Source organism: Prinia subflava, chromosome 14, assembly GCF_021018805.1.
Source record: "Prinia subflava isolate CZ2003 ecotype Zambia chromosome 14, Cam_Psub_1.2, whole genome shotgun sequence".
Classification (NCBI taxonomy): Eukaryota; Metazoa; Chordata; class Aves; order Passeriformes; family Cisticolidae; genus Prinia; species Prinia subflava.
The window spans coordinates 16,891,388-16,918,262 of record NC_086260.1 but is presented as its reverse complement, the minus strand read 5'-3'; the positions used below and the strand labels follow the sequence as shown (position 1 = coordinate 16,918,262).

At 42.3% G+C, this 26,875-nt stretch overlaps 1 protein-coding gene across 2 annotated transcripts in view; it reads left to right on the top strand.

Annotated features, from left to right (window-relative positions):
• PRKCD (protein kinase C delta) overlaps nucleotides 1-26,875 on the top strand; it is a 60,126-nt gene that overhangs the window by 32,002 nt on the left and 1,249 nt on the right. Inside the window, exons 2-17 of one of the 2 annotated variants that reach the window (XM_063411914.1) lie at nucleotides 2,409-2,543; nucleotides 6,379-6,578; nucleotides 7,824-7,884; nucleotides 16,338-16,494; nucleotides 16,825-16,856; nucleotides 17,516-17,601; nucleotides 17,881-18,010; nucleotides 18,608-18,708; nucleotides 20,202-20,298; nucleotides 20,595-20,722; nucleotides 21,359-21,532; nucleotides 22,067-22,158; nucleotides 23,629-23,691; nucleotides 24,827-24,965; nucleotides 25,747-25,935; nucleotides 26,174-26,302. In XM_063411914.1, the coding sequence (XP_063267984.1) occupies nucleotides 2,429-2,543; nucleotides 6,379-6,578; nucleotides 7,824-7,884; nucleotides 16,338-16,494; nucleotides 16,825-16,856; nucleotides 17,516-17,601; nucleotides 17,881-18,010; nucleotides 18,608-18,708; nucleotides 20,202-20,298; nucleotides 20,595-20,722; nucleotides 21,359-21,532; nucleotides 22,067-22,158; nucleotides 23,629-23,691; nucleotides 24,827-24,965; nucleotides 25,747-25,935; nucleotides 26,174-26,302 (1,893 nt within the window). In that variant the 5' untranslated portion in view covers nucleotides 2,409-2,428. Of the gene's footprint in view, nucleotides 1-2,408; nucleotides 2,544-6,378; nucleotides 6,579-7,823; nucleotides 7,885-16,337; nucleotides 16,495-16,824; nucleotides 16,857-17,515; nucleotides 17,602-17,880; nucleotides 18,011-18,607; nucleotides 18,709-20,201; nucleotides 20,299-20,591; nucleotides 20,723-21,358; nucleotides 21,533-22,066; nucleotides 22,159-23,628; nucleotides 23,692-24,826; nucleotides 24,966-25,746; nucleotides 25,936-26,173; nucleotides 26,303-26,875 lie in introns of both variants that reach the window. The other variant, XM_063411913.1, reaches the window with a different exon arrangement.

Sequence of the window (26,875 nt, the reverse complement as noted above, 5' to 3'; positions counted from 1 at the left end):
TCAGTGTCTTCCCTTCTGAACTCCTTGCATGAGTGTACTCAGCAGGGATTTTGAGAAACTTTGTTGATTTAAAGTTAATCTCTTTCACTGAGTTTCACTGCCAAAAACAGTTTTAGTGGGGTATGGTTGTGTTTACACCAGTGCAGCTGATACTTGTCAACTATCTCACAGTACATCTTAGCACAGGAAAGGATCAGAAAATGCATTTGAGGAGCAAATCCAAACCCTCCTTTCTCACCTAACCTCTCTCTGTCACAATATAGTCTACCACATATACTGAAGAGTTTCCATGCAGGCATTTAAGATCTCAACTGAGAAAAAAGCATGATGTGTAGGAGTGGAGAAACTTGGCAAGAGCAGGCAGCTGCTGAGTTTGTTTGGGTTCTTTATAGGCTGTTGTTAAATGTAAAAGCAAACAGTTATCTTCTGGTTTCCACTGTGACCTTGAACTTTGAACAGCATCAAAAACTCTGGGATATTGGTGTTTTCTCCTAACTGCTGAATTGCTTGTGTGTAGCATTTCTGAGTGAGAAGTGAGCATTGGAGATGCACTGAAGCTGAGCACAATGAAACTCCAACAAATAACCATCTTCAAAACTATGAAGCAGAGGTGAAAATACGGCATCCAAATGTATTTGGCCACTGGAAATGAGAAAGATTGTGAGATTACTCAAAATGTGTATGCATCGTACCTATTTTTATTGTATCTGATAACTCTGAGATAAAAAAAGTCGTAAATCCTTGTGTTCTGTCCAGGACTAACATTGGCTTGAGTCATGTGGGCTGAGTGAAATCAGTGCAATTGTTAGTTTAGCTTTGTCAGTGCTTTCCAATTTTTTGTTCGTATAGTCACAGGCTTACTGGAAATTGTGACTTCTTGCTGGGCTGTCCCTTACAGCAGAATTCTCCTGTGATTCTGTTCAATAAACCTTCCAGTGGGAGCTACATGTTGGCCTTCCCAGCTCGTTTCTACCTATGGCCTCACTGAGTCTTAGAGCTGTTTCCCAGAGGTGAACGAGGCTGAAATCTGGTTTCTTTTACACACTGAGTAGTAATGATATGTGATCTGCTGTTGGCAAGTCCTGCAGCTGATCACTGGGGTGTAGTTCTGAACACAGTGAGCACAGGGTCTCTGGAGCAGCTAAAATATGTTCCTCATTAAAACTCTTGATGAGCATTGTGCTCAAGTTGCATTTGTGAAAGTGAGCTGTCAGATGGTATTTGTTAATTTTTACAAAAGCTGTCTATTTTTCTTTCTGTGTGAGGTCACCTCAATTTCCACTCTCATCAAATGGTGCCCCAAGCTGCAATAAGCAGAGGATTAGTGTGGGAAGGTTATTGCTTTATTGTTAGTCTTCATGAATGAGAATTATAGTCATGCCTTTCTGTTCTTCAGGGGGATAAGCAGTGGTGCCAAGTAATCCTAAACTTGCTTTCTTACTCTTTTTTACTTTACAGAAAAAAAAGTGGGGAACAGTCAGTTAAAAAAAACCTAGCTCAATAATTGTCATAAATTTTTTCCGTTTATTGAAAATGGTCCCTGCATGAGGAGAGTGTGAGATGTGCAAATGAGGCTGTCAGGAGCTATATGCTGTCTTGCTGCAGAGACTTGATTTCAGTCTTTTATCTAAATGACTGTAAGGGCCTTAAGAAACAGAAGAGAAATGTTAATTGCTTCTCAGGTCGATGTCTTCACATTAAAAAATGCCAGCATGTGCAAGATTGCTTGAAATGTTCTTGCTAGTCCTGCTTGACTGAGCTGTCCTGGTTGACAATCTGCAGTCAAAAGGCCAGCTCAGCCCAGTTTCAAGTCTTCGTTTTTTTCCATCATCTCTTCCTGTTACCTTATCTCTTTCCTTCTAATCCCTCCTTCCTTGCATCCCTCATTCTCCAAATGCACTAGCATTGCTTTTCTCTCAAATGCCTCTTTTCTCTTAGCCTTTGAATAAATCCTTTTTGTGTCACAAAACAACGTGTCATACAGGACAAACTCCCTGGCTAAAGGTGCTGTGAGTTGTAAACTGAAATTTGCTCTGAATTCAAGAGCTCTTAAGAATGAGGGAAGACTGTAACTAATGAAGCACCTGTTTGCTGACTTAGACATTACAGGTGGTTTGAATTCTTGTAATTCCTGCCACTTTAAAACAGGTGGCACAGTAGTGTCTGGAGCTTCTTCCACCTGCCCTCTTCTCTTTGCCCGGCGTGTGTAGGTGTGGAGCTCACAGGTTGGATCACTAGCTCTGAATGCTTCCTAGGATTTGTGAACTGCCACCTGAAAGCAATACAGGAATAGAAGCCACGTGATTGTAGCTTCAATAGACTAAGCTCTGATGGCTGCTGAGAAATGTCACTTTATTACACATTTCAGACCAGGTCTTTTATTCTGATTTTTATTTCTTTCCATGTAGGTTGTGCATCATCCTGAGCAATGGCCCCCTTTTTACGGATATCATTCAACTCGTTTGAGCTGGGACCTGTGCAGAATCAAGGGGAACAGCTACAGCCTTTCTGTGCTATCAAGATGAAGGAAGCTCTGACTACAGGTGAGATTACAAATGGGGATGCTTTTCTGAATATCAGCAAATTTTTGAGAAATACTGTAATCCTCCTTAATCTGTGAATGGCAATGAGCCCTTCTCTTCCTGTCATGCCAAGCACTTCAATGAGAGCTTTTCTTTTGGAATGGGAGAAATAATAATGGCTGTTTGCTCTAGCCCCTCTTTAAAGCGAGGCTTTTTTATTAGTGGGCAGGACAGGAAGCTGGACTGCAGCAGGTTTGAGAGAACTGTCCTCAAGGACACAGCAGCAAATGCTCTTGATTGGCTTGGAGGATGGGTAAGGATGAGAGGTGCAGTTTGTTATTGTTGTAGTGGCTGAGGTACTTTGGCTGAATTGTTTCCTTGAATTGACTCACACTGAAGCTCCTCTTAGCACACAAACACAAAATCAGCTGTGCTGGAAGGGACCCTCAGTGGTGGCTGAGTCCAGCTCCTGGCCCTGCACGGGGCCATCCCCAGCAGTCACACCCTGTGCCTGAGAGAGCTCCTAGAGCTCCTGGAGCTCTGTCAGCCTTGGGGCTGTGCCTGTTCCCTGGGGAGCCTCTCCAGTGCCCCACCACCCTCTGGGAGGAATAATATCCAACCTAAACCTGCCCTGACACAAATCCAGGCCATTCCCTCAGGTGCTGTCAGGGGTCACCAAAGAGCAGAGATCAGTGCCTGCCCCCGTCCTCCCCTCATGAGGGAGTCGTACCTGCAGTGAGTCTCCCTCAGTCTTCTCCAGCTGAACAGACCAAGTGACTCACCAGGCCCTCAGCCTTCAAAGGACTCATCTTTACAGAAACTGGCCTAAAGGTTTATCATATTTTGTGACATTTGGCTAGAATGCACCACTGTAGCCAAACAGGATGAGAGGGAATTGCTGTACTGGGCTGGACTGCAGCTCTCTAATCCTGCAATATGTCTCTAGAATTCACAAAACATCAAATGCTGGAAAGGGTGAAGTTGCTTTTCCCTCACAACATGATTGGTCTTTTCTCTTATTGCTGAGGGTAAAAGCTGCATTAAAACTTGAAATATAAGGCATGGTGCCTTTTCCAGAAAGTGTTGTCATCCAGCAAAAGTACCAAGTTCCAAAGAAATAGTTTCCTAATCTGCTGGGAGTACCTCTGCAGGAATGGTGTTGAAGGTGTTGCAGCTGCCAGAATATGTGGAGAAATTAAAGTAATCTAAATAAATCCACTGGGGTTTTTTTGCTTTTGAAAAGTAGAATTCTCCCAGTATTTCCAAGTCTTTAAATCCATGTATGTCTTTGACATACTAAAAAAGGAGGAAGAGAGGGAATTGCTTGGAGAGGTGAGTGATTGGAGCAATCAGGAAAATAATCTGATGACCCTGTTGTCAGTTTGACAAGATCTGGAACAGCTTTCTGTTGGATTAGAACACTGAAACACAAAGGAAAAATTTATTGTATAGGAAGAAGAAAATCATAGAGCTTAATGATTAGGCATTGAGCCAGTTTGCAAACATGGTGTGTTTTTGAAGTCAGGAGTGTGAGCAGAGAAGCCAAGGAGGCCTGAACACAGCAGAGGCAGGAGCGGTGCTCTTGAAGGCTGTTCTTTGCTGACACTTCACTGTTCATTTGCAGACAGGGATTGTGATCCAGGACAAACCTTGATTAGTGTGATTTTAATTAGAAAAGCAGCATGGCTAGGCTGGAAGCTGTTTCCAGGAACTGAGACACCTTCTTTTATGTTTTATGTAGGGTAAAAATGTATAGAGTTTACTGATCAAAGCAGATTTTAATTGGAAGACAGGAATAGGGAGAGAAGAGACCTGTGAACAGACTGGAATCATTCTTTCCCCTTCTAAGAATCTTACAAAGGGTATTACCAACTCTTTACAAACTGCTGCTGTCTCTGCAAACCCCAAATTACTGCCAAGGGCTCTGCAAATATGCAGTTTCTCCTATTGCAAAGGATGCCTGCTGAATTGTGCCTTTTTGATAAAGGGGTCTGGCTTTAGCAATCCAAAAAGCAGGCCAGTGTAAAAGCCTTGCTGTGCAGCCTGCTTTTTATCCCCCTCCTTGCCTTTATAATCTGATAATCTCTAAATAAATGTGTAGCTGTGGCACTTGGGGACATGGTTTGATGATGGCGTTGGTGGTGCTGGGTTAGTGGTTGGACTTGATGATCTTAAAGGTCTTTATCAACCTAAACAAGTCAGTGATTCTGTGACAATATTTTCAAGTTTTTTCACAGAACAGGGCTGTGGAAGCAGGTTTGCACCGTGAAGGACTTGAGCCTTCTGTCTGCCCAGTGCCCCAAATTCAAGAGGAAAGCTTTTGACTGAGCAGAGGAGGAATGCTCAAGTTTGGTTTGCATTGGAGAGATCCTTAGGTGGCCATTTCTGAGCATTTTGGAATGTCCTTTGGCCCGTGGCTCAGGGCTGTGTCCGAGCTGTAACTCCCAGTGCTGCTGCTGGCAGGCATTCCCTGATAAAGCAGTGCAGGGACACCATTCCCTGTGCTTGTCTGCAGCACAGCTGAGTGCATCCAGCAAGCTCTTAATGAACAAACACTGGCTTTGCCTTGAGTTTCCAGGAAGATTTTAAAATATTAAGTGTCTAACAGACCACACTGCAGCTTCCTGGGGAAGGGTCCAACTATTTAATCTCCTTTATTATTGCCTTGATATCATAACAGCAAATAGATCATTCAGAGCTGGAGAGGCACTTAGAATGCACTTCTGTTGCAAAAAAAAAATCTTGATAAATAGCAGAAATTGTGTAGAATGTAGAAAATGGTATTCAAATGGAGAATAATTGGCTTGGCAGCAAGTCAGAGAAAACTGGGAGGTGGCACTGTGTGCCAGAGTCACAGTGAAGAGTTGGATGTGTTTTCTTAGGAGGCACCATCACTTTGGATGTGTTGATGGTGCTTAGAGACCCAGATGTAGAAATATGCCAAAGCTTGGCTTAGATTGTGCAGTCACTGGCTGTTTCCTGTGCCCGAGATATGGACAGGAAAAATCAGTTTAATGGGTAGCAAGAGGGTCTGAAGCTGTGTGTTAGAATCATAGAACACCAGGCTGGAAGGGACTTCAAGGATCATCCAGCTTTTCTTGACAAAAAGCAAAAAAAAATCCATGTAATAAGAATAGTGCAGCACTGTAAAACTCCTAACAAAGGAGTGTGCTGAGATGCTCTTAAAGGAAACCAAAGAAAAAAAGAAGAGGGAGAAAGGACATTTTTTGAGGTAATTTTAGCTTTTTTGTTATTCCTTAACTACACAAGATCTGCACGTACTACAGAGGACAGATAAAGCCCTGAAATATCCTTTAAAAAGCAGCAGTCATGGTAGAGTACAATGCAAAGGAGAGTGACTTATGAATACAACTGAAATGTTGGAACAACTTGGAAGTAGATTAATGAAATGTGAAGCCTTTCATCTCTCAGACGTGGCTGCAGTTTAAACTGGGTCAGTGTGAGGTTTATCTTCATTTATCTTGTAGCAGTAGGTATTCACAGTGATCAGAGGACACTTCATGGAGATTTATACCAGAATGGAGCCATGCAAGTGTTCCCTGTCAGGTTGTGCCTGACTAAACCAGTTTATGAATTCCACACTGGGATTTGTTCCTCCTGCTCTCTGGCTCTGTGTTAACCCCTTCACTGCCTTTGCATCTCCCTCAGGGTGGGCTTTGCCTTCCATGTCATGAACTTTGGGACTGAGCATTTAAGCTTTGTTCCAACAACAGTAAAAGAAGCAGTAACTCTGCTTTTAGTTTCAGTACAAGTATTCCCTTTTATTTTGTTGAGTTTAAACACTAGATCTATATACATTTTACAGTTTATGTTCTTTTTTTTCTTTTGCTTTCAGAGAGAGGAAAAACTCTGGTTCAGAAGAAACCCACCATGTATCCTGAATGGAAATCGACTTTTGATGCCCACATTTACGAGGGCAGGGTGATCCAGATTGTGCTGATGAAAGCAGCAGAGGAGCCTCTATCTGAAGTGACTGTAGGTGTGTCAGTGCTGGCAGAACGGTGCAAGAAAGGCAATGGCAAAGCAGAGTTCTGGGTAAGGAAAGAGATTAGTTCCTCAAAAGTGCTGACCTGGTTTTGTTTCTTTCAAGCTGAATGAATGCCTTGTGTCTTTTAAGATTACAGATTTTCCTAGGTCAGTAGAATCTCTCTGGTTTAAATTCACCTGTTGCACTTGGGATGTTTTTCACACCTTAACTTATTTTTCAAGACAAGAACAATTCAGAAGAGTAAAAGCTAATAGTGATGAATTTTAGCCAGGTCAGAGGTCTCAAATCCTCTGCTTATTGTCCACAGAATGGGTACCACATTGCCATCATCAGTGTTAAACTTTCTCTGTACAGCCTCTCATGACTTGGACAGAACATCATGGCCAGCAAAGACACCACTTAGCAGAGCCTGTAAGGTTATTTTTGTGTGGAGAGACAGCTGGCATTAGTAGCTGTAACTGAGGTCTTGGCCTTCTGTAAACTTTGCTGGGCAAATGTTGAGTGTCAGACACTGCCTTAGAGATGAACTCACTCATTATCCCAGCAGGATGATGGGATTTGTGGGGATATGTTCATGGCTTTATCTAATGTAGCTGTGGTTTGGTTTTGTCAGGGACTGGATTTTTCATCCCAAGTTGTATTTAGTGTAACCCAGGGGTACTTTGTGCTCAAGTGAAGATTGAGTCACTCTTACATGATTAAGAGTTTCTTATCTTTTATGAAGGCAGCAGATTAAGAATTAGTGACTGCTTTCTGAGCACAGGAACTGACCTCAGCTATTGGCTTAAAAGGCACTTTATTTTTTTTGCTGGTCTGTAGAATTTGCCACAGAAACCATGTGTAATGGTTTTGAGGAGGAAAGGAAAATAAATGTTGATTATACCACTTTATTTCATTGCCAGCAACAGCATTTGATATCACTATGGTTTGAACCCTCAATAAACATATAAAGGATTGTGTAGACTTCTTTTAAAACTGGGTTCCTGTGCAGGTTGCATTCACTGACAGTAAAAACAGAAGCCAACAAACTTCTTTGCAGGCACGGGAAAGGGACGTGAACAAACAATGTGGACTCTGTGCTGAACTCCTGGGGACACATCAAAGCAATGCAGCACGCGAGTAAAAACAGGAGAATAAAAGTCCCTGACTCAGCTGCAATAGTGAGATATGGAAGAGGATTATAATCAAATAGTTATTGACTAGTCTACTTTGATACTCTAGAAAGAGCTGTTTAAATTCCTGGGAGATGCAGTCAACCACACACTTCACTGTTGCAATCTTTCTTTCCACAGCTTGACCTTCAGCCTCAGGGGAAGGTGCTGATGGCTGTGCAGTATTTTTTGGAAGATTCAGGTAATGTCAATAGTTTATTTCAGTCAGTTATGTGAAAAAAGGGTTTTTTTGCAGAACACAGGATGTAGCTTACAAAATATATCACCTGATGTACTGAGTAGAATCTTAATTATTTATTTTAATTAATATTTAATTATTTTATTAATTTGCTTTCTAGGTGTTTGTTTGGGTTTGTTTTTTTTGTTTTTTTGTTGTTATGTGGACTCACGGCAGGATTTGTTCATTCCTAAATGCTGTTGCATTTAGGCACTTTTAGATCTTTAATATGCCTGTTCTTATGTTTTGATGTGATAGAAAATATATTATCTGTTCGTTTTTAGGTGCAAAGAAGTTGAATCTCTTGCTCTAGCTGATGTGGGAAACTTTTTTTGTGGATTGGAGAAGTGGGTCTGAGTTTCCTGGGATTCAGACATCCTATTCACTAATCACAGAAAAACTGATTGTAGGAATGAGTGAATGGTGTTTAGTGTTAAAATGCAAATCTAGTCAATGGTCTGAGGTACCAGTTTAAAAAGTGAGCAGCCTGTCTGTGTCAAAAACCTCCCCAGGCTCTTTGGAAATGAATTAGGAGGGAAGCTGCAAGTGCCATAAGAAAGCCAAGAATTTTGGCATGGATTTGTGTATCTGGGGAGTCCTTTCCTGCAGGAAATGCTGTGAACCTCACAACTTGCTTAGCTTGTAGCTAAGACTTTCCCATACCAGAAGTCATGAAACCATTATTTCTTGGGAATAACACTGTAATTATAACATAAATGGTCTGCCAGATTAGCCTACCAGTCTTATAAGGTTTAATAGTATGTGTTTATAAATAACTGAAAAGACTAAGCAGGAAGTTTTGAGGCATGGGTGGGTTTTTTTCTCCACAGACATTTATAGAAGGAGCCCAGTTCTGCTCTAGAACAAATTCATTGTGAAGGTACCATACATTTTTTGTACTTTCTGTGCAGAAGATACTGAAGGTAGAATGTGATGTGCATAGGTTACACTTCAGAGGTGATGTTTTATCTTTGTGATGGCAAAAAACCCAGCCTATGTGCTTCTTGCTTTGGTGTCTATGAAAAGCCAACACTTTTAAGCAAAGTTTTAAAAAATACTTTGACTTTAAGAGTGTGTAAGTGAGAGCTTTTCTCAGGGTTGCATTTAAACTGGTGTGAGTCATTACATTAGAAAATATTTATCTTGGTCTTTGTCATTGTTTCCTGTGCTTGGCTGTTTCATGGGGCAGTAGTACTGTGATCATACATATTTAATGAGATATACAGAAATCCATTTCTCCTGGACATCCAGAAGCTTCTCAAGCAAACCTGTACAAACCCAGTTTCTGTATTTTCAGTTGTTTATTTAATGAGGCTGAAGCATATTTCCTCCTCTCCATGCAGACATGTAGAAAAGCAGAGATAGCATAAGTGAAAACCTTTCATAATTTATTATTAGCTGTTAGTAGAAAGGTAATATACTTGTGTGCTGAAAGTACAAAGTTAATTTTACTCAGTAATCAAAATAATTTTAAAATAGATACAATGGTCTTGCAGTTCTTGTCATTGCCTGTATCAGGGATTGCAGATGGTGGGGGATGAAGCCTAAATACCAAACAGATCATTAAGTCATGCATTTATATTCTAATTGACAGGTTAATATTCACATCTTAACACAATTTTTTGACCTTCTACTTTGCAATGACTTCCTATTTACCTTCTGCTTTATGTGAAATTAGTCACTGATACATTTTTGGTAACTAAACGACAGAGGTGGTGGCAATTGCCTTTCAAGACATTTATACATCTACATTTTGTGAAGGAAGGCCACTCAGTCTGATATTTTAATGTGAACACTGCAGATATCAATACATTTTAACAAACTACTCCTCCTCAAGGTTGTAAACCTCCCTTATGTCAGCGTGTAATGCTCCTAAATAGGCAAACACTGATTTTTGGCTCATCATTGCACTGCTGTAAATGTTCTCTCCAGTTAAATTAGCAATTGCCAACGTGAGAGGACTCTTTGATCCTGGAGGTCTCTTCCAACCTTGTCATTCTGTGATTCATTCTGAGAGCAGAGAGGTTTGCTGGTGCATTGCAAGGATGTTTGTGTAAACCCCCATTCCCCACATTGCTGAAACCCTCAGCTAATAGCTGAAAGCTCAGAGACAGTTCACATTCCTTCCTATGCACTTGTCATTTTGTTCTCCCTCTGACCTGCCTTTGCATACAGAACTCTGTGGTAGCTGTGTTTCTAAAATACTAAAAAAGGCTGGTTCTGAATCTGGTATTTCAGTTGTTCCCTGGTTTATTCAAAGGCATTGCTGCCATTTGTATCGTTGAGTTATAGGTGCTACCTTTTGTTTGAAAATCTCCAAACACTTCACAAAAGTGACTGATTCTTTCTTTGGCTTGTATTGCAAACTGAAGCTGCTGGTTTTCAAACCTTTCTTTTGAGTAGCAAACATTCTGCTACCTTTAAAGAAAACTGCTTTCCTCTGCTGCAGTGCTGCAGAGCTCAGAAAGAAGAATGTTATTGCTCCATTAAGAGGTACATTCCTAGAGGAAAAAAAAATACAAAATAAGCTGGTACTAATGGCTCTTCCATGGTAGACTACACTGAGACTTTTCATTTGAATATTCTTTTTCCAGGTTGAGGTCTAACCAGTTAATTTAGGGCTGCATATGAAAAATCCTACTAATCTTAAAGGTTTTTTTCTTCCTAGACTCCATAAAATGAGGATTGCAGAGCCCTGACTTAGAGCTGTCAAAGAACTTTCTTGTCTTCTGTCCTGTGATTTGAATATGAGCTTGTGCTGGAAATTCAAAAACTTTTCTCCTGGTGTGCAAAACGTGAGAACAGGGTGTTAACCTCAATTTTCATTTTGAAATTGTTTTCCTTCTACCCCTCCTTCTCTCGTTGTAGTATTGAAACTAGGTTATAACTCTGTAAAGCAGCTTTAGATTTAATAGGTGGGAGTTGCAATACGTTTAATGCTTTGTTGATCTTTGTTTATTCAAACGTGGTTAATGCCCTCCTCGAGTAAGAAAAGCCAGAACCTCACTCTCCGGAGTGTCTCGTGCAGTGTTAGCAGCTTTGGGAGTGTGCTTGTGTCTTGGGCTTGCACTCTGAATTGCTCTTTTGCTGGCTACAGCTTCCTGCAGAAAGGGGCAGTGAATTTTTTTCCTTAAAATGCCTTTAGAAGTACCAGAAGGTGAGTAATTTGTAATTTGCATGTGAACTCTTGGTATCTCGAGTGCCTGACTTCTGGGAGAGGGACATGAACCAGAGAGCAGGATATATTTTAATATGTTGTTCTGTGTGTGTTGAGTGTGGGAAGCATGAGACTTCAGCATTTTTCTGAGTTATCTGTGAAAAATAATAGGGCACATAACAGATTTGCCATTTAAGTCTGTATATTGTATGGGCCTAAAGTAAGAGTTGAAGAAAGTATCTCTATGGATGAAGTGTGTTGTGGAAGAATGGTCACATTTTTAATAAATAATAGTGATGAGGGCTGAAGAGCCAGAACTGAACCTTATAATTGTACATGGGGATGTTGGTATAATTTAATCATTTAACTGAGAAAATGCTGTTTCTAGAAATTTGGCTAATGTGAAGGTTATTCAGTGGCACCTTGCATCTGCTTTAATCTGCACCAGAAGTGTGATTGCATGGATTTAACAAAAACATCTGCAGGCTTTATCTTGTGATTTTTCTCTAGAGGAATCAGACAGTTGCAGATGATGTGATTTCATAGATACCAGGTTGGTGTGTCTGTGGTTCCCGAGGTAGCTAAAGTCTTGTGTGGAGCACAGAAAATCTGAGATCGTTTACCTTTAGCAGAAGTTTGATTGAGATGCTTATCTTTAAAGGTTGGGTTTACTGTGTAATTTGAAAAAGAAAGAAGATTTTTTCTAGTTTATTCCTGGTTTTATTGGCACAAATGAGATACCAGAGGTCTCTGCAGAAGCATTTACCAAAACTCTGAGCTGTAAAGCAAGAGCTCTGTGAGCTGAGCATGGGCTGTGTTCACACTGCAGCTCTGGGTAGGTGGGAGCACTACAAGAGCTGGAGTGTGTTTGGTTTCAGGTTTTTTTAGTCCTGGATTGAAAAGCAGGGCTTGTTAAAGTTGGTGTTTTGTTTTACACTTCTCCACCAGGCCATGGGTGTCAGTAATGCCTAGGAGGGGTTTCATGCACACACTAAAGCAGAGCAGCAGCAGGGGCTGGCTCGGGGGCCACAGCAGGACCTCATCCTTGCTTTGTTCCAGGCCAGGCTGGATGGGGCTCTGAACAACCTGATCCAGGGGCAGTTGTCCCTGCCTGTGGCACACATTGGAACTAAATGCTCCCACCCAAACCTGTGAGAAATTAAATCTTTAGAAGTTACCTCTTTAGAGGGGTAGCACGAAGACTAGAGTGATTTAACATAGCAGGTTCATGTCATAGAACTGTAGGCTTTTGGGAAACTTCTGTAAATGGTTTCTTGGGTTTTTTGGGGTTTGGTTGAGTTTTGGGGTTTTTTTAACAGGTGATCTTTAAAGCAATATTCTTCAGGACCAAGTTAAAGGGCAGTTTCATGCTGGGAAAATCTCCTTTGTCAAGAACAAGCTTTCCCTTTTAATGATTGCTCTGAGAGATTAATATTTTTCTTGACCTGAAGGTGCACTAAACTTTCAAACAAAGCCAAGTGCAAGGCTGCAGAACAGCAGAAGGAGACAGACACTGAACAGAAATGTTAGTGGGGTTTGTAATTTATTATAAAGTTTCAGGCAAATCCCAGCCTGAGCAACTACTCAGAAAATTCCTTTCCTGTCCCTGTTTGAAGTGAAGTCCTGGTTCCCAGTCCCTGACAGTTGCACTGTTACCTTTCCTCTTACAAACAGCACCATAAAACAAACAGGTTAAAATGAAAAATGAACTCGGAAGATGGTAAATTTTTTTAAAATTCTTTTTTTAAAAAACTAGTAGGGTTATCCTGAGGTTGATTTTTTTGTTGTTGTTCTTGGACTTTTGAGGTTCAATTGGGACAATGTGACACCTCACCTTGAGGTTTATTACAGCTCAGCAGAGCCTCAGCAATGTTATGTTAGTAAATGTTTTCCAGGCAGTGGGTTGGGTGTTGTGTTAGTGGCCGTGGGGATGGTGAAGCGTTCAGCAGGATGGGCAGTGCAGCTGAACAGAGAATACAGGGGGATTACAGCAGTGTGGAGAGCTGCACTGCCCATTCACAGCCCTGCTTCGTGCTTTCTTCATGAATGCACAGCACAGAGGAGCTCTGGGGGCTTTGGTTGTGTCAGATCAGCTGCAGGTTTTGAGAAGGGACCTTGAAATACACGAACGTGTCAGTGATGAACATTAACCACAGCTCTCAACAGAGGAAATAGATTATGTTTAATGGTGTGTGCTGGGTCCAACATGATTAATGTCAAGTCCAGGCTGCAGAGGTCACCTGAATCCTGGATGCTGATTCAGCTGCTCTGTGCATGCTCTTCCATGACAAGCATTTCATTTATGGGAATCCTGGCTTGCTTGGAGGGGGAAGCAAAGTTTTTCCCCTTTGTGTTTCTCCGTCTCCCTCATCTCCACCCTGCATCCACACAGTTGTGGTGAAAGTTACTTCCCTGCAATTGTTGATTGTCCCTGCATCTCTGAAATTAAGCTTTTATTCTCCACTTAACTCCATGGTTGGGTGAGCTGCTTAAAACTTTTCTGGAGCAATACACATTAAAGGCAATTTACACATTAAAGATAACCTGTTAAACATGCCCATAATAAAGCAAAATTACGCCATAATTTCAGAGCCACCTCAGCTCCAGATGAACTTGACTCACAGCTGCTCTCCAAACCTCTCAGCTGCTTCTGCTCCAGACAAAAATGTTTTCAGCTATTCTTTGTTATATTAGTTGGTTTTGGCAAAGGCATCCAACAAGGCAGCTGGTTGTAAAGTCTGTGTGTCCTCACATGCAGATTTTGAGGGTTTGTTGTGCTCAAGGATTCTTCCGCATTAAACTATACATAAAGAAAATGTGCAAAAAAAAAAAAAGGGAAAAAAAACCCCAAAGTGATTAGTTTCTATAATTACCCTCTCAAAGAAATAAATGTCAGTCTCACATATTTCTCTTAAGTTTGATATCAGGGCATCAGGCAGGGAGGAAACACCGGCATTTCCCATAAATTGATCAGGTTTTGTCAGATACTTCTGCATGCAGTATCAGCAATACTAAATTGCTCCAAGTATTTCAGCATGAGGTGTTTGTTCCTCACTAAACACTTGATTTGCTTGTGTTCTGGACTTTAGAAAGGCTTTTGTCTGGTAATTTGCTGCATCACAGGTGATCTCCTCAGAATACTGCCATAAGGCAAAAGGCCTTGCTCTGCTTTGTTGCTGTTACTGATTAAATCCCCTTTCAAAGACATCCTTTGCTGCAGCAAACAATCTGAATCTGCTGCCTCTCAAGCACCTTGCTCCTCTGCACCACACAAGTGTAGTTTCCCTGAAGCATTGGGGAAGCAGTGGGTGAGGTCTGTGTGTTTGCTCAGCAGGATTAAACAAAGATAGCACAGTTTGCAGACTGCCACAAGCTGAAGTGCAGCAGCTGATGAGTTTGTGTTGGATGAATTCAGCAGCCCTGTTTGAACAAGGAAAACTAATCCTGTTCCTGGAGGGGCAGGGGTAACTCAGGGACTGTCCCAGGGCTCATTGAAAGGTCCTTTCAGGGGCTGTCAGGACGGATTTTTCTCTCACCCAGGTGGCCAGTTTCTCAGAAAAGTACATTAAGAACGAGTGGCAAAACCTGGAGACTTTTTCTGAACTTTCTTTTCATTAATATGCCTAATCTTTCCTGAACCTCTGAGCTGATGATGCCATTTCTTTCCTAAGACAGCACCCAGCTGCTGCAGCGTGGCTGCTGCTGGCTGTGACAGATAAATTAGTTTGGGACACTCAGAATGGTGTCACATGGCAGATTGTATTCCAGGTTCAGCAGTCTGTGGAAATAGCAGTGGTGGCAGCCAGCTAAAAAAAATGACAAGAACCAAGTGCTTTTAGCAGCCAGAAAAGCTCCTGGGTAACTTCATAGTAAGCTCAGGCATTGCAGTGAGTGTGACTTGGCAAAGGAAACAAATCTGCTCCTGTCACTGCTAAAAGCAAGGCCCCCACTGATAATGGTAAAAGGCAGCAGTGCAATGGAGCAAATTTTAAAAAACTATTATATTGACAATGGGAAAAGTGCTCTTCTGGCTTTTTCCTTACTCCATTGCTGTGGAAATTTCCAGCCTGCAAACAGCAAGATCCTGTTGCCCTCAGCTTTACAGCACTTGGGAGATGTGAACCATGTCCACAGTTCTTCCAGGCTGGGACCCACAAGCTGCTGGCCAGAGCTGATGGAGTTAGCAGCTGATCAGCTCCTCGTGTCCAGCTCAAGCTTTTATCTTTTCCTGCTGGGTTGGATTGTCCCTCAACAGCTCCTTTCAGCTGACAAGAAATGTGTTCTGGGGTTAAATCACCAGTTACCCAGTCTCTGATACACCTGCATTGGGTCAACTCTGCTGCAAACCCCTATGACTTTAAAAATGCCTAATTAGGACTAAATACTCAGAGTTTGTGTCTCAGTCTTACAGCCACAAATATGCATTTTTGTAGAAGAAACTCAGAAGCTGCCTTGGAAATGAGTGAAAGAACCATAACCTCTAATGAGAGCTTGTATGAGCCGGTTGGACTTAGAGCCTGAGAATTTGTTTGTTGTTTTATTTCTGGGCTTAATGCTACACGTGATTTGTATGGAATCCAGCATTAGATGCTACAGTAGATGGGAGTATTATTCTAATACTAAATAATCTGACTCCATGGGGGCTAGAAGGGGAAAGGAATGAGACTGAGACTTGTGGAAAGATAAAACATGAATGTTATGAAACACCAAAATGGAAATGTCTAACTGAAAATCTCATTTGTCCTTGCTGATGATCTTGGAGGCTGGAAGAAAGTCATCTTCCAGTAGGATGGTGCTGTGGTCACACAGAAAGTCCTGCAGCAATTCGTCTGAAATTCTGTCCTGGTTCAGGAGGGCAGGTGCAGCAGCAGCATGGAAAGGCTTCTGCTGACCCTCCTGCTTCCAATAAAATTCTTATTCATATTAAACATAAATCAATATAAGAGAAATCATAGATTTTATTTTTCAAGGAACAATGGTTGTTGTCACTTCTCTATCAAAACCGTGCTCCATCCCTGCTTTTTGCTGTCAGTTCATCAGCAGAAGGTTTTTCCTGTGTGGGCAGGAGTGGGCTTGCACAGGAGCCCAGGGACACCTTGGGAAGCAGTGTGTGCACCTGTACCACCCCTGTGGGACTGAAAGTCTGCAGAATGCAGGTGTAAAATGAACAGAAAAACAACCTGAACCTTTGGGAGAAGCAAATCTTAACCTTTGTAGTACCTGGAAGTGTTAAGAGTGTGTGTTCTTGTGTCCCCCTCAGACTGCAGGCAGTCGATGAAGGAGGAGGACGGGACAGTAACTATCAACAGGAGAGGAGCTATCAAGCAAGCCAAAATCCACTACATCAAAAATCATGAATTTATCGCCACCTTCTTTGGACAACCTACATTTTGCTCTGTCTGCAGAGACTTTGTATGGTAAGAAAGAAAACCTAAGCTTCCCCCAGCCCCAAGGGGCAAATTACTGCAAAAGTTGCTTCGGATATACTCAGACAAAACATGACAAATAAATTTGTGTTGGGAAATTGAAGTTATATACTCACTAAGAGCATTTTTATACCTAAGAACTATAGTTGTCTTTCACATTGAGAACTACAGCTTGAACATTTTTGCCACTGAAATCATAGGCAGAAATTCTGTCAGCATCAAGTGATATCTGACTGTGATCATGATTAAAATGAAATAAAAACCAGCCATCTTCTATTCCAGAAAATGTATTGATTTTCTTTTTTATAATTTGTTTTTCAGGGGACTCAACAAGCAGGGATACAAATGTAGACGTAAGTTGATTTTTTTTAACTTTCTTCTTATGCTGCTCTCCACATGAATCTGGAGATCTAATAGTTACTCTTGAAAAAATCTGTAAATATGCATGGCACAATGCACCATCACTATGGGTAGTAGTAGATGTTAAATATCAATTTTGGACCATAACCAAAGGAATCTGACTATGATCCCTGCTTGGGATTTCAATATCAAGATCTAGATTTATCTATTCTTCTCAGAAGTGTTTAATGCTATTGAAAAGTTGCACTCATTTATGACAGCAGTTCTTTGTGAAACCTTTTCTAAAATGAATTTACAACTGTTGAGGGGGTTTACAGCTGAATTGAAAATCCCTTTTCACTTGGCATAGATCTGTGCATCACTCAAAGCAGGGAGGAGCTATCAAAAAGTCAAACTCAAAAGCATAATATTGTCCTTTTGATATCATGCTGGGGGTATTGCTGATTTCGTTTAGAAATAAAGTTTATGGTAAAAGAAAAGGGGTGGGGGAATCCGCTTAAAAAATATTATCTTGATAGAAAATAAACTTTTGGTATATATAGTATAATGCAAAAGGAGTGTGCTTTTCACATTCTGCCATTAAATGCAAAGACCTCATCCCATGTATTTATTATCTGAAGGAATCCTTTTTTCTCTTGTGCATGTCTTGAAGAATGCAATGCTGCTATTCATAAGAAATGCATTGATAAAATCATTGGGAGGTGTACTGGTACTGCAGCCAACAGCAGGGACACAATGGTAAGAGCTGGAACAATATATTTAGAGTGTAATTATGTAATTAAACATTGCTGAACTAACAGAACCTTGTAAAAGCTGACAACACCATTTGGGAGATGCTTGGCTGTCCAACCCAAACTTCTGTCTTTGCTTAGAGTTGTATAAAGTTGTGTCACACGCGGTGGGCAAAGCTTTCCAGTCAGAAAAGCAGCAGAGGGTGGAGTGTGTGTGGTGAGGGGTGGGTGCTGTGTGCTGGGCAGGTCCTGCTGGGTGAGATGAACTCCCTGTGGCTGTGCTCAGTTCCAGAAGGAGCGGTTCAACATCGACATGCCCCACCGCTTCCGAGTCTACAACTACATGAGCCCCACCTTCTGTGACCACTGTGGCAGCCTGCTCTGGGGGCTGGTCAAGCAAGGCCTCAAGTGTGAAGGTGAGGAGGAGCAGAGCTGGCAGCTCTCTGGGCTTTTCCAGTGTTCCCTACCTGCTGGAGCACACTGTGCCTTTCCTTGTGGGTCGTGTCGGGTGGGATTCGCCTCGTCCGTATGGGGTAAAAAAGCTTTTGTACAAAAGAGAGACAGAGGCACAGGGCTCATGGGACAGCTCAGCCAAGGTGAGCTGCTGGAGGGGTCAGGAAACACTGCAGAGATGTATCTTGAGCATGATCAAAATTACTGTTTTGGGAATAGCTGAAATTTGGAGGCTTACTCAACGTAGCATCTCAAAGTGTGTTCAAAGCATTTACTGTGAAGATTGCTTTTATTATTCTTCCACAAAAAGGCAATATGATGCTTATTGTCACAGGCTTTGAGAATAAAGTAATGATGATGGGAGGTGTTTTTCCTCGTGAAACATTTTTTAGTCTTCATTGTGTTAAATCATAAAACCTGTGATTTTGGTAGCAATGACAGGTCTATGTCCAATCTGGTCTTAACTTTTTTTAAGCTTCTGAATTGCACAGAACAGCCCTGGTTGTTGTAATGTCAGTATTTCCCTGATGCTTGTATAACAATCCTTACATTTCTTTTAGAATGTGGGATGAATGTGCATCATAAATGCCAGAAGAAGGTGGCAAACTTATGTGGAATAAACCAGAAGTTGCTAGCTGAAGCTTTAAATCAAGTTAGCCAGGTAAGCTTTACTGCCATTTCTCAGGTAATTACTTGTTCTCAGAGCTTTTTGGGTTTTTCACATCATGTTTTCTGTGTCACTGTTACATGGGGTTGTAGGTTGGAGACAGATTCACAACTCAAGTCCCTGATGATCATGAGACAAATGAGGAAGCCTTTGGTACAGGGGGGTCAAATGTTCCAGGCTTGGACAGCCAAGGGGTCTCTGCACACCCAGCTCCCTGAGCAGTGTCTGCACCCAGGACTGAGCAGGGCTGGCCGTGGGTCCCCTGTTTGGGTTTGAATCCAACCTCCCCTTGCCTTATCCAGGGACTTGTTTTACTGCTGGGCTGCTCCAGTTTGGGTGTCTGATATGGCCACGTTTGTCTCAGCTCCAGACCAGCTGAGCTGTGACACATCACTTCTATGGGGAACTGTATTTGGAAAAGAGGAAATGCAAACAGCTCTGTCTTTTTTAATTGGACACTTACAGAGACTAACAGAGGTATCAATAGTCTGAAACTGAAATAGGGAAGGGGTTTGCCACATAAAGAATTTTTTTGAAAGGTGTGTGGCTTCCTGAAATCCAATTTTGTTCTTCTGGGGTGCCAAGATTATTCTGTTCCTTTCTGTTTAATGGATTAATCAGCATCATTGTAATGCTGAAAATCTGTTTTTACATGCTTCAACTTTAAAATTCCACTTGAACGATAGAATTAAGTGAATAAGGAGAAATATACTAGATATTCTCATTTTTTATTCATCTGATATATATGTATATACACACACACACAGAGAAAACCCCTCTGGAATTAATGCTAGCCCCATAGCTTGCATTGTTCATCTCCTGCTGCAGCAGTTGATTATTTTCTGGTCAGCTTCTGCAAATAAAGATTCAGACACAAGCTCTGAAGTAAAACAGGAAAATATATCACAAAAGCCAACAGTGCTTCCTCTGAGATGTTATTCCTAAGCTTTCACAGGATATTTACTTTGAAAACAGTGAGAGCTGTTGTGGCAGCTCTTTCATGACACAGGAGCTCAAACTTTTCATTACTGAAATTTGATCTCAGGGATCTCCCATATGTAAAGGTTGTTTCCCTGATGTGACATCCAGATATGACTTCAGCATGTCCAGTAAAACAGAGATTCCCATCTCCTCTTTCACATGAGCAGACATCCAAGGGGACATTTCCCCACAGTCCAAATTCTTTCCACTGTGGTTCAAACCATTATACCTTTAATAATTCTGCAATGAACAGTGGAACATGGACTGGTCAGGAATTTCAGTGACTTCTTTTCTTGCAGTGAAGGAAATAAAGCAAATGGTTGATGTGAAGCTGTAAAGAAGGTGACTAAATAGTCTGTGAATCAGACTTCTTGAGAAAAGATACATACTGGGAGTTAATAATTTAAAATAAAGGTTTACTCTGCCATCATGTTGCAGTTAAAGCTATTATTCTATTTCTAAAGTAACAGTACTAATACAATTTCAAATGTTCCCCTTCTCCCCAGAAATCTACACGAAGGTCTGATTCTGGATCTGTAGAAAGTGTTGGTATTTATCAAGATTTTGATAAGAAACATAAAGCTCCTGGAGGAGACACAACAGGTGAGGAAACAATGTTTCAATACAGCCACTTACCTACCAGACCATTTAAGAAGTTATTCATTCCTGCCTTGTGTTAGATAATTTTTTTAATAAGTGCTGTTAAAAAAGCACCATATATTTCTTTTTGCCATCTCCTGGCCACATGAAAAGCTTACACAGGACTTGTCCCTTATGTTTAGTTTCACCAGTAATTCCAGCAGCAGATGCACTGAAAAAGCCATGTCAGTACCTAATTCTTATCAGGGGCTCTGAGTCCTGCATCCACTGAACTTTCCCCTCCCTGTTTTGGCCAGCAGATAACAGTGAGTACGATAAGCTCTGGGAGGTGAACACGACCAAGCCGGTGCCCAGAGCTGCAAGGAGAAAATTCAACATAGACAGCTTTGTCTTCCACAAAGTGCTGGGGAAAGGAAGCTTTGGAAAGGTACGTGACAAACTGAGTTAAGGTGTCTGCCTGGCTTGATCTGTGCAATGTGATGGGCTGTTCCCTTTAACCAGAAAGGTCTCACAGCTTCTTGGGTCAATCATCTTCTAACAGAATTGTGTGTAGACATCTTTGTCAAAGGCACTAGAAATTCATCAGCTGGATCTTGTGTAAACCCAGAAGTGATCCATGGTGCACAGCAGGTTGTCAGAGGAATTGCCCTTCAGTGCTCCCAGTGCAAATGGATATTTCAGTTCTGTTCTCCACACAGAAGCAGCCTCCCCATGCCCCAGTGCAGTGCAGGGGATGTTTGGGGGAGCAGTGGGCCCTCCCTGGGCCCTGTCCACTGCTGTCTCTGAAACTGCAGCTCTGGAGACAGATCAGGCTTTACACAGCTGCTGCTCACTCACAAGACATTGACAGAGAAACTGCTGTGCCTGTGCTGCGTGCTCCTTGAGCCATATCCCCTCATCTGTGTCCTGCAGCTTCACCTTCCCAAAATTCCCTCATCTTTCCCATTTAAATGTGCTTTTTAATTGTCAGTGCACCTGCCCTAAACACCTTTGGCTTTCCCTCACTGATACATCAGCCCCAGTCTTTCCCACGTGCTGTACTCTCATCTTTAATTTTTTGTAGGTTCTGCTTGCTGAGCTGAAAGGGAAGAATGAATTCTTTGCTATCAAAGCTCTGAAAAAGGACGTGGTGCTAATTGATGATGATGTGGAATGTACCATGGTGGAAAAGAGGGTCCTCGCTCTTGCCTGGGAAAATCCATTTCTCACACATCTTTACTGCACATTCCAGACAAAGGTAAGAAAAATCGAAATGGTGACAGCAACAAAACGGGTTGAGCCTTTTAATGGATGCTGATATCAGCAAAGGGAAGTAATTTAGTGATGCAAGAATTAAATGTCCTTTTCCTGTGGTCTGTGCAATAATTCATGGGCCTAATGGAAAGTAAATACGAGTATAACTAAACATGACTTGATAAGGACAAAATAAAATCAGAAAAACATCTATGCAGTCTGGAATAAGAAGGTGTTTAATTAAAGTCCTTGGTCTGAGCTTTACCCTCAGTGAGGGGAAAAGGATGACTGTCACAGATTGAAATCAGGAAGTCTATTTAAGTGTGTATTAAGTCTAGAAACCCACAGAATACAAGATCAGATATTTATATTTACAAGACCAGGCCGCTCAACTCTGTAGGAGCTTCATAGGGGTGCATGAAACCAAAAATCCTTCAGAAGAGGGAAGTGGCTGCTTGTTCCCCTGGAGGCACATTGCTACTTCATTGTTGGTTGGATAGCATCAGTAATTGTTCCATTCCCTGGTTATCTGCACAAGGACCATTTGTTCTTCATTATGGAGTTCCTGAATGGGGGAGACCTGATGTTCCACATCCAGGACAAGGGGCGCTTCGACCTCTACAGAGCCACGTGAGTCCTCAACCCCTCATTCCCCACCTCCAGGGATGATTTCATCTCTGGGTTTATGCTTCTTTCTGTGCCCCTCCTTCCCTGCAGTCAAGTTTCAGTGGCTGATGCTTGAAAAGATGTTTCTAGGCACTGGTTGAATACAATGAAGTTCCCTTAATGATGTGTGGAGCTGCACTTGCTTAATTTACCTTACAGCGTGATGTTGTACTTTATGGGATGCTTGTTCCTAGAGGTGCAAAGTAAATTGCAACATAAGCCAGCACTGAGAAGTAAAAGGCACAGCTTCAGTGTACCTTAGGACAGTATTCTGATGGAAAAAAATTGGAAAACAGCATGGGGGGAAAAAGTTCAGCAGTCATTTAAGCAATTACTTAATTGCTAAATTGGCATCATAGTACAAAAACCTACATTCCATGAGATGCTAATTAAATGGGTAAGCCCTTTGTTCAGTAAGTGCTCTTGTGTCAGTTATCTCTGACTTAAGTTTTCAGCTCCAGTGATCTTTAAAGGATGCCAAAATATTGTAGTATTGTTACTTTAGCTATCATTTTTAGTTTGAGGTCAGTTTGTACTTCTCTCATCCAAACCCATGGGTGTTTTAATGGCATCATGGAAGGAGTGGCATGTAAACCTTAAAAAGGAACAGTGCAGAGTAGTGGACCTATCTGTAAACCCCAGGAAAATGACTTCTAAGGATTGCTGACAGGATGGGATCACAAGAATAAGTCTGGCATCAACAGCAGCCAGTTGGGTCAGCTCCCTTCCCACTCTGCCCACCAAAAATGTGGATAAAGCCCCTCCAGCTTACCTGCATCCCAGCAAACCCCTGTGCATCCAGCATCCTCTCTGGGTATATTCTGTGCCTATTTGTTTGGACCAACATTCATCTTCTATACAGAAATGGAAATAGTTTTGTATTTTTCTGATTTAAAAAAAATGTGCTTTTTAGGGCAGAGGGAAGTGTTCTTTCAGGTTTTCCCTCATGTCCTCTGGACTGTCACCTCTTTTTTTGAGGAGAGTGCCCTTGAAGTGATGGCATCTTTCAGTCTGTCTGTAGTGACCAGGCAGGTGCAGAGGGAGACAGGTGAGGCCCAATTCTGACCTTGCCATTGGTGCCCAGTCCCTCCTGCAGTCCTGGAGGGCTGAGCTCCCAGTACTCGCTTTCAAAAGGCAGCTGCCTGTCACTAAAACCACACCAAGGCTGTTCCCAAGGAGGAGGAAAGGGATGGTGTTCCCTGAGGGAAGTGGGATGAAGCCTTACAGCAACTGCGCCCGTGTCCCCTCTGCTGTTTGGTGTTGGACACTGCCGATGTGTGGTGAAGGGATTCACTTGCAGGTTACAGCATAAGCACAGAGATACTGGGATTTAAAGATGTGTTCACTCCATGAAAAGAGGCCCATTAGCATTATTTTGGCTGCCATTAACTGTTGTAACTGAGCAAAGATTAAAAAATGTTTTGGTCTTTCCAGGTTTTACGGAGCTGAAATTGTATGTGGGCTCCAGTTCCTTCACAGCAAAGGCATTATTTATAGGTGAGTACAGCTAGCTCCAGGCTGGCACCTGGGAATTGTCTCAGCACTTCATGCATCTTTTAATTCCTGATTGATGTAACAAGCACAAGCTTTCTGTCAGAGATCTGATGTGGTTCCAAGGATGTTAACATGCCCGAGATGAATCTCTATTTGTGTGGTTTTTTTCCTTGGCAGCTGAATGATGGAATGGGATTTGAGTTACACAAAAGCAGTTTTGTTTCAGTTATTTTCAAACACAGCCTTCAAATCATGAGTCAATTTAGCGTGGAGGTGAGGGAGGGGCTCCTTGAGCAAACCACCAAGGTGAAAGTTCCCTGCTTTTGCCTTCTGATGAAACCACAACATTGATGTGGCTGAAGCACAAGGGCCAGACCCTGATCCACTGCTGGTGCTGGGAACTTGAGATACCCAGGAGAAAAGACTGATCTGTTCTTCTGTGAAAGTCTCTGCTCTATTTCAGCCCTTGGTAAGCAGAGGGCTGTTCAGTTTCTTTCTCTCCAGCCTGCCCTCCTTGGTATGTGCATTTGCAGCCAGATGGACAAAAAATGCAGCATGGTCAAAGGGAGGGAATGTAGCTTTTGGAAACTTCTTTCTTGGTTGAAGTGTTGTTCTGAGAGAAGACATGAATAGGACCCTTCACAGGCTGTGCCACAACACATGAACTTGTGCTGTAACCAGGAACAAGTCACAGGTAGCTTTAAGAGCTGGGCAGGTTTCAAACAATCAAATTCCTGCCAAAGGCTCTCAGAATCCAACACAATCCTTCTTTTGAGCCCTGGAGCTGGTGCAGCACTGCTGTGTCAGCTACTGGGGCATTAACTCACGCTGCCTTCCAGCAGCAACAGAAGCTCTGGCTCTGCTTCTGGATCTGAAAGCAAATGTGCTGGATTATAAGGTCACAGTCTATATCTGCACCTCAGCTGCTTACTTTCTCTGACAAAGGAGAATTCTTCCCTTGTCCCTCATGCCTTCAAAGCACTAAAGTACCATTTTGGGTGGACTGTGTTTATGGATGATTATTTTCTCGAAAAGCCTCTGGGTGTGCAGCTGGGGAGGTGTTTATCAGTGAAGAAACTGTGTGCATCTGTTTACAAAAACAACTTAAAGCACAACATTTTTAAAACACTTTTTGCAGAGACCTAAAACTGGACAATGTGATGCTCGATAAAGAAGGCCACATCAAGATAGCTGACTTTGGAATGTGCAAAGAAAACGTTGGTGGTGACAACAAGGCGAGCACTTTCTGCGGGACCCCCGACTACATCGCCCCCGAGGTCAGTACAGCACAGACACTGCTGGCACGGACTGAGGGCCCTGAGGGCACAGGAGATTAATCATCACCTCTGTGTGGAGTGATAGTTCAGAAAAGCCCAAGTCTAATTAGAGGGAAAAATCAGTTTCAGTGGTTTTTATAGAAGGTACTTGAGATTTTAAATTATTCTGTAGCTGTGAGTTTAAAAAAATGTGGGTTTGGAAAGTTAAAATGCTCAGTTTTTTAAGAGCTGGGGGTAGGTGCAGCCAGCACACCCATGAGGCTCCTGCAGAATGAATCTATGTGCAGTGCACATGGAGAAGAGGCCTGTGCAAACAACCAGAATTCAAAACAAAAGGAGCTTTTAAAGAGAATCTCACAGAGTTTGTGTGTTATTTTTTTTAATCTTATTTACAAAGCAGCTCAACTAAAGTATTTTGCTTGTAAAGCTATAAATTATGTCAAAGACTTCCCTAGGAATCTATTTTGTATCAGTACTTGCTTCTCCCTTCATCTTGTAAAGAAACTACAGGGGATGTTTTTTAAGTCTATGGTTATTTGAAGTTAAGGGAGAAAATTTCTGAATGAGAGCAAAGACCCATCCATGGAGCTGGCCACTTTCGCACAAACAGCAGCCTAGGATAAAACCACAGCTCTGCATCAGTGTCCACAATTTCCCAGAGAGATGAAGTTTTATTTTCCCCCTAAGTGCTCTAGTCATTGGAAATTCTCTGTTGAAATACATCTGGTGTTTGGGATGTCTTGCTGCTTCTCTCACCTGCCCTCCCTCCGTGCGGCCCCAGATCCTGCAGGGGCTGCGGTACACCTTCTCCGTGGACTGGTGGTCCTTTGGGGTGCTGCTCTATGAGATGCTGATTGGGCAGTCCCCCTTCCACGGGGATGATGAAGATGAGCTGTTCGAGTCCATCCGAGTGGACACCCCTCACTACCCTCGCTGGATTACCAAGGAATCAAAGGATATTTTAGAAAAGGTAGGACTGGTGATCAGCTTGGGGTCCTGGTACTGTGTGCAGGGAGAGACAAATCTCCTCATAAAGGAGCTGGTTATCAGCAAATTGCTCTTACAAAGGGAAAGCCTGCTCAGATGAATTCCTAATGCTCTGTTTGCTGTCAGCACCCTTAGCTGTTTTAGCACCATGCCTGTAATTCTTCCCCTGCTGTGCACCTTTGGTGCAGCTCTAATGCTTTGCTGGGTGTCTTCTCTTGCAGCTCTTTGAAAGGGATCCAGCAAAGCGGCTTGGGGTCACTGGGAATATCAGAGAGCATCCTTTCTTCAAAACAATCAACTGGACAGTGCTAGAGAAGAGGGAGGCAGAGCCTCCCTTCAAGCCAAAAGTGGTACGTGGGTTGTTCTTTGTTCTTAATAAACAGCAGCTCAGGGGTAAGGGGTGACTTCTGTACCTGCATGAAGGATCCTGCTGTTACTTTCTCCTCACATTTTACAAATGTAAAAGTAGAAAGTAGATATCTGTTGTAAACCCATTGTTCTTGGATGGCTCACTTCTGCACAGGTGCACTGTACTCCTTTGACTGCCCTGAGATCTTCCTGTCAAGATTGTCCTCCTATTGCTCTCAAGGAGCTTCTTTAATAGTAAAAAGTTCAGGAAAACCAACAGATAGCTTTGATCTCCATTCCCCTCTGTGTTAGAATGTTCACAGTTCCTGCAGTTTGCTTTTCTGAAACACCACAGGGGAGGAGCAGCAGTCCAGGCTGCTCAGCTGGTACCTGACTGCAGGCACTCTGTGCAAGCTTTAAATCTCTGCTGCTTCAAACTCACCCAGGCAGCTCCAAGGGGGCAGGAAGCAGCATTCTCTGAGGTACTGAACTTGGAATTAATGTACATGCCCGATGTTACCTGAAAAAACACCAAAAGAACAGACTGTAACTCAGTCTGTATCACAGTGGGATGC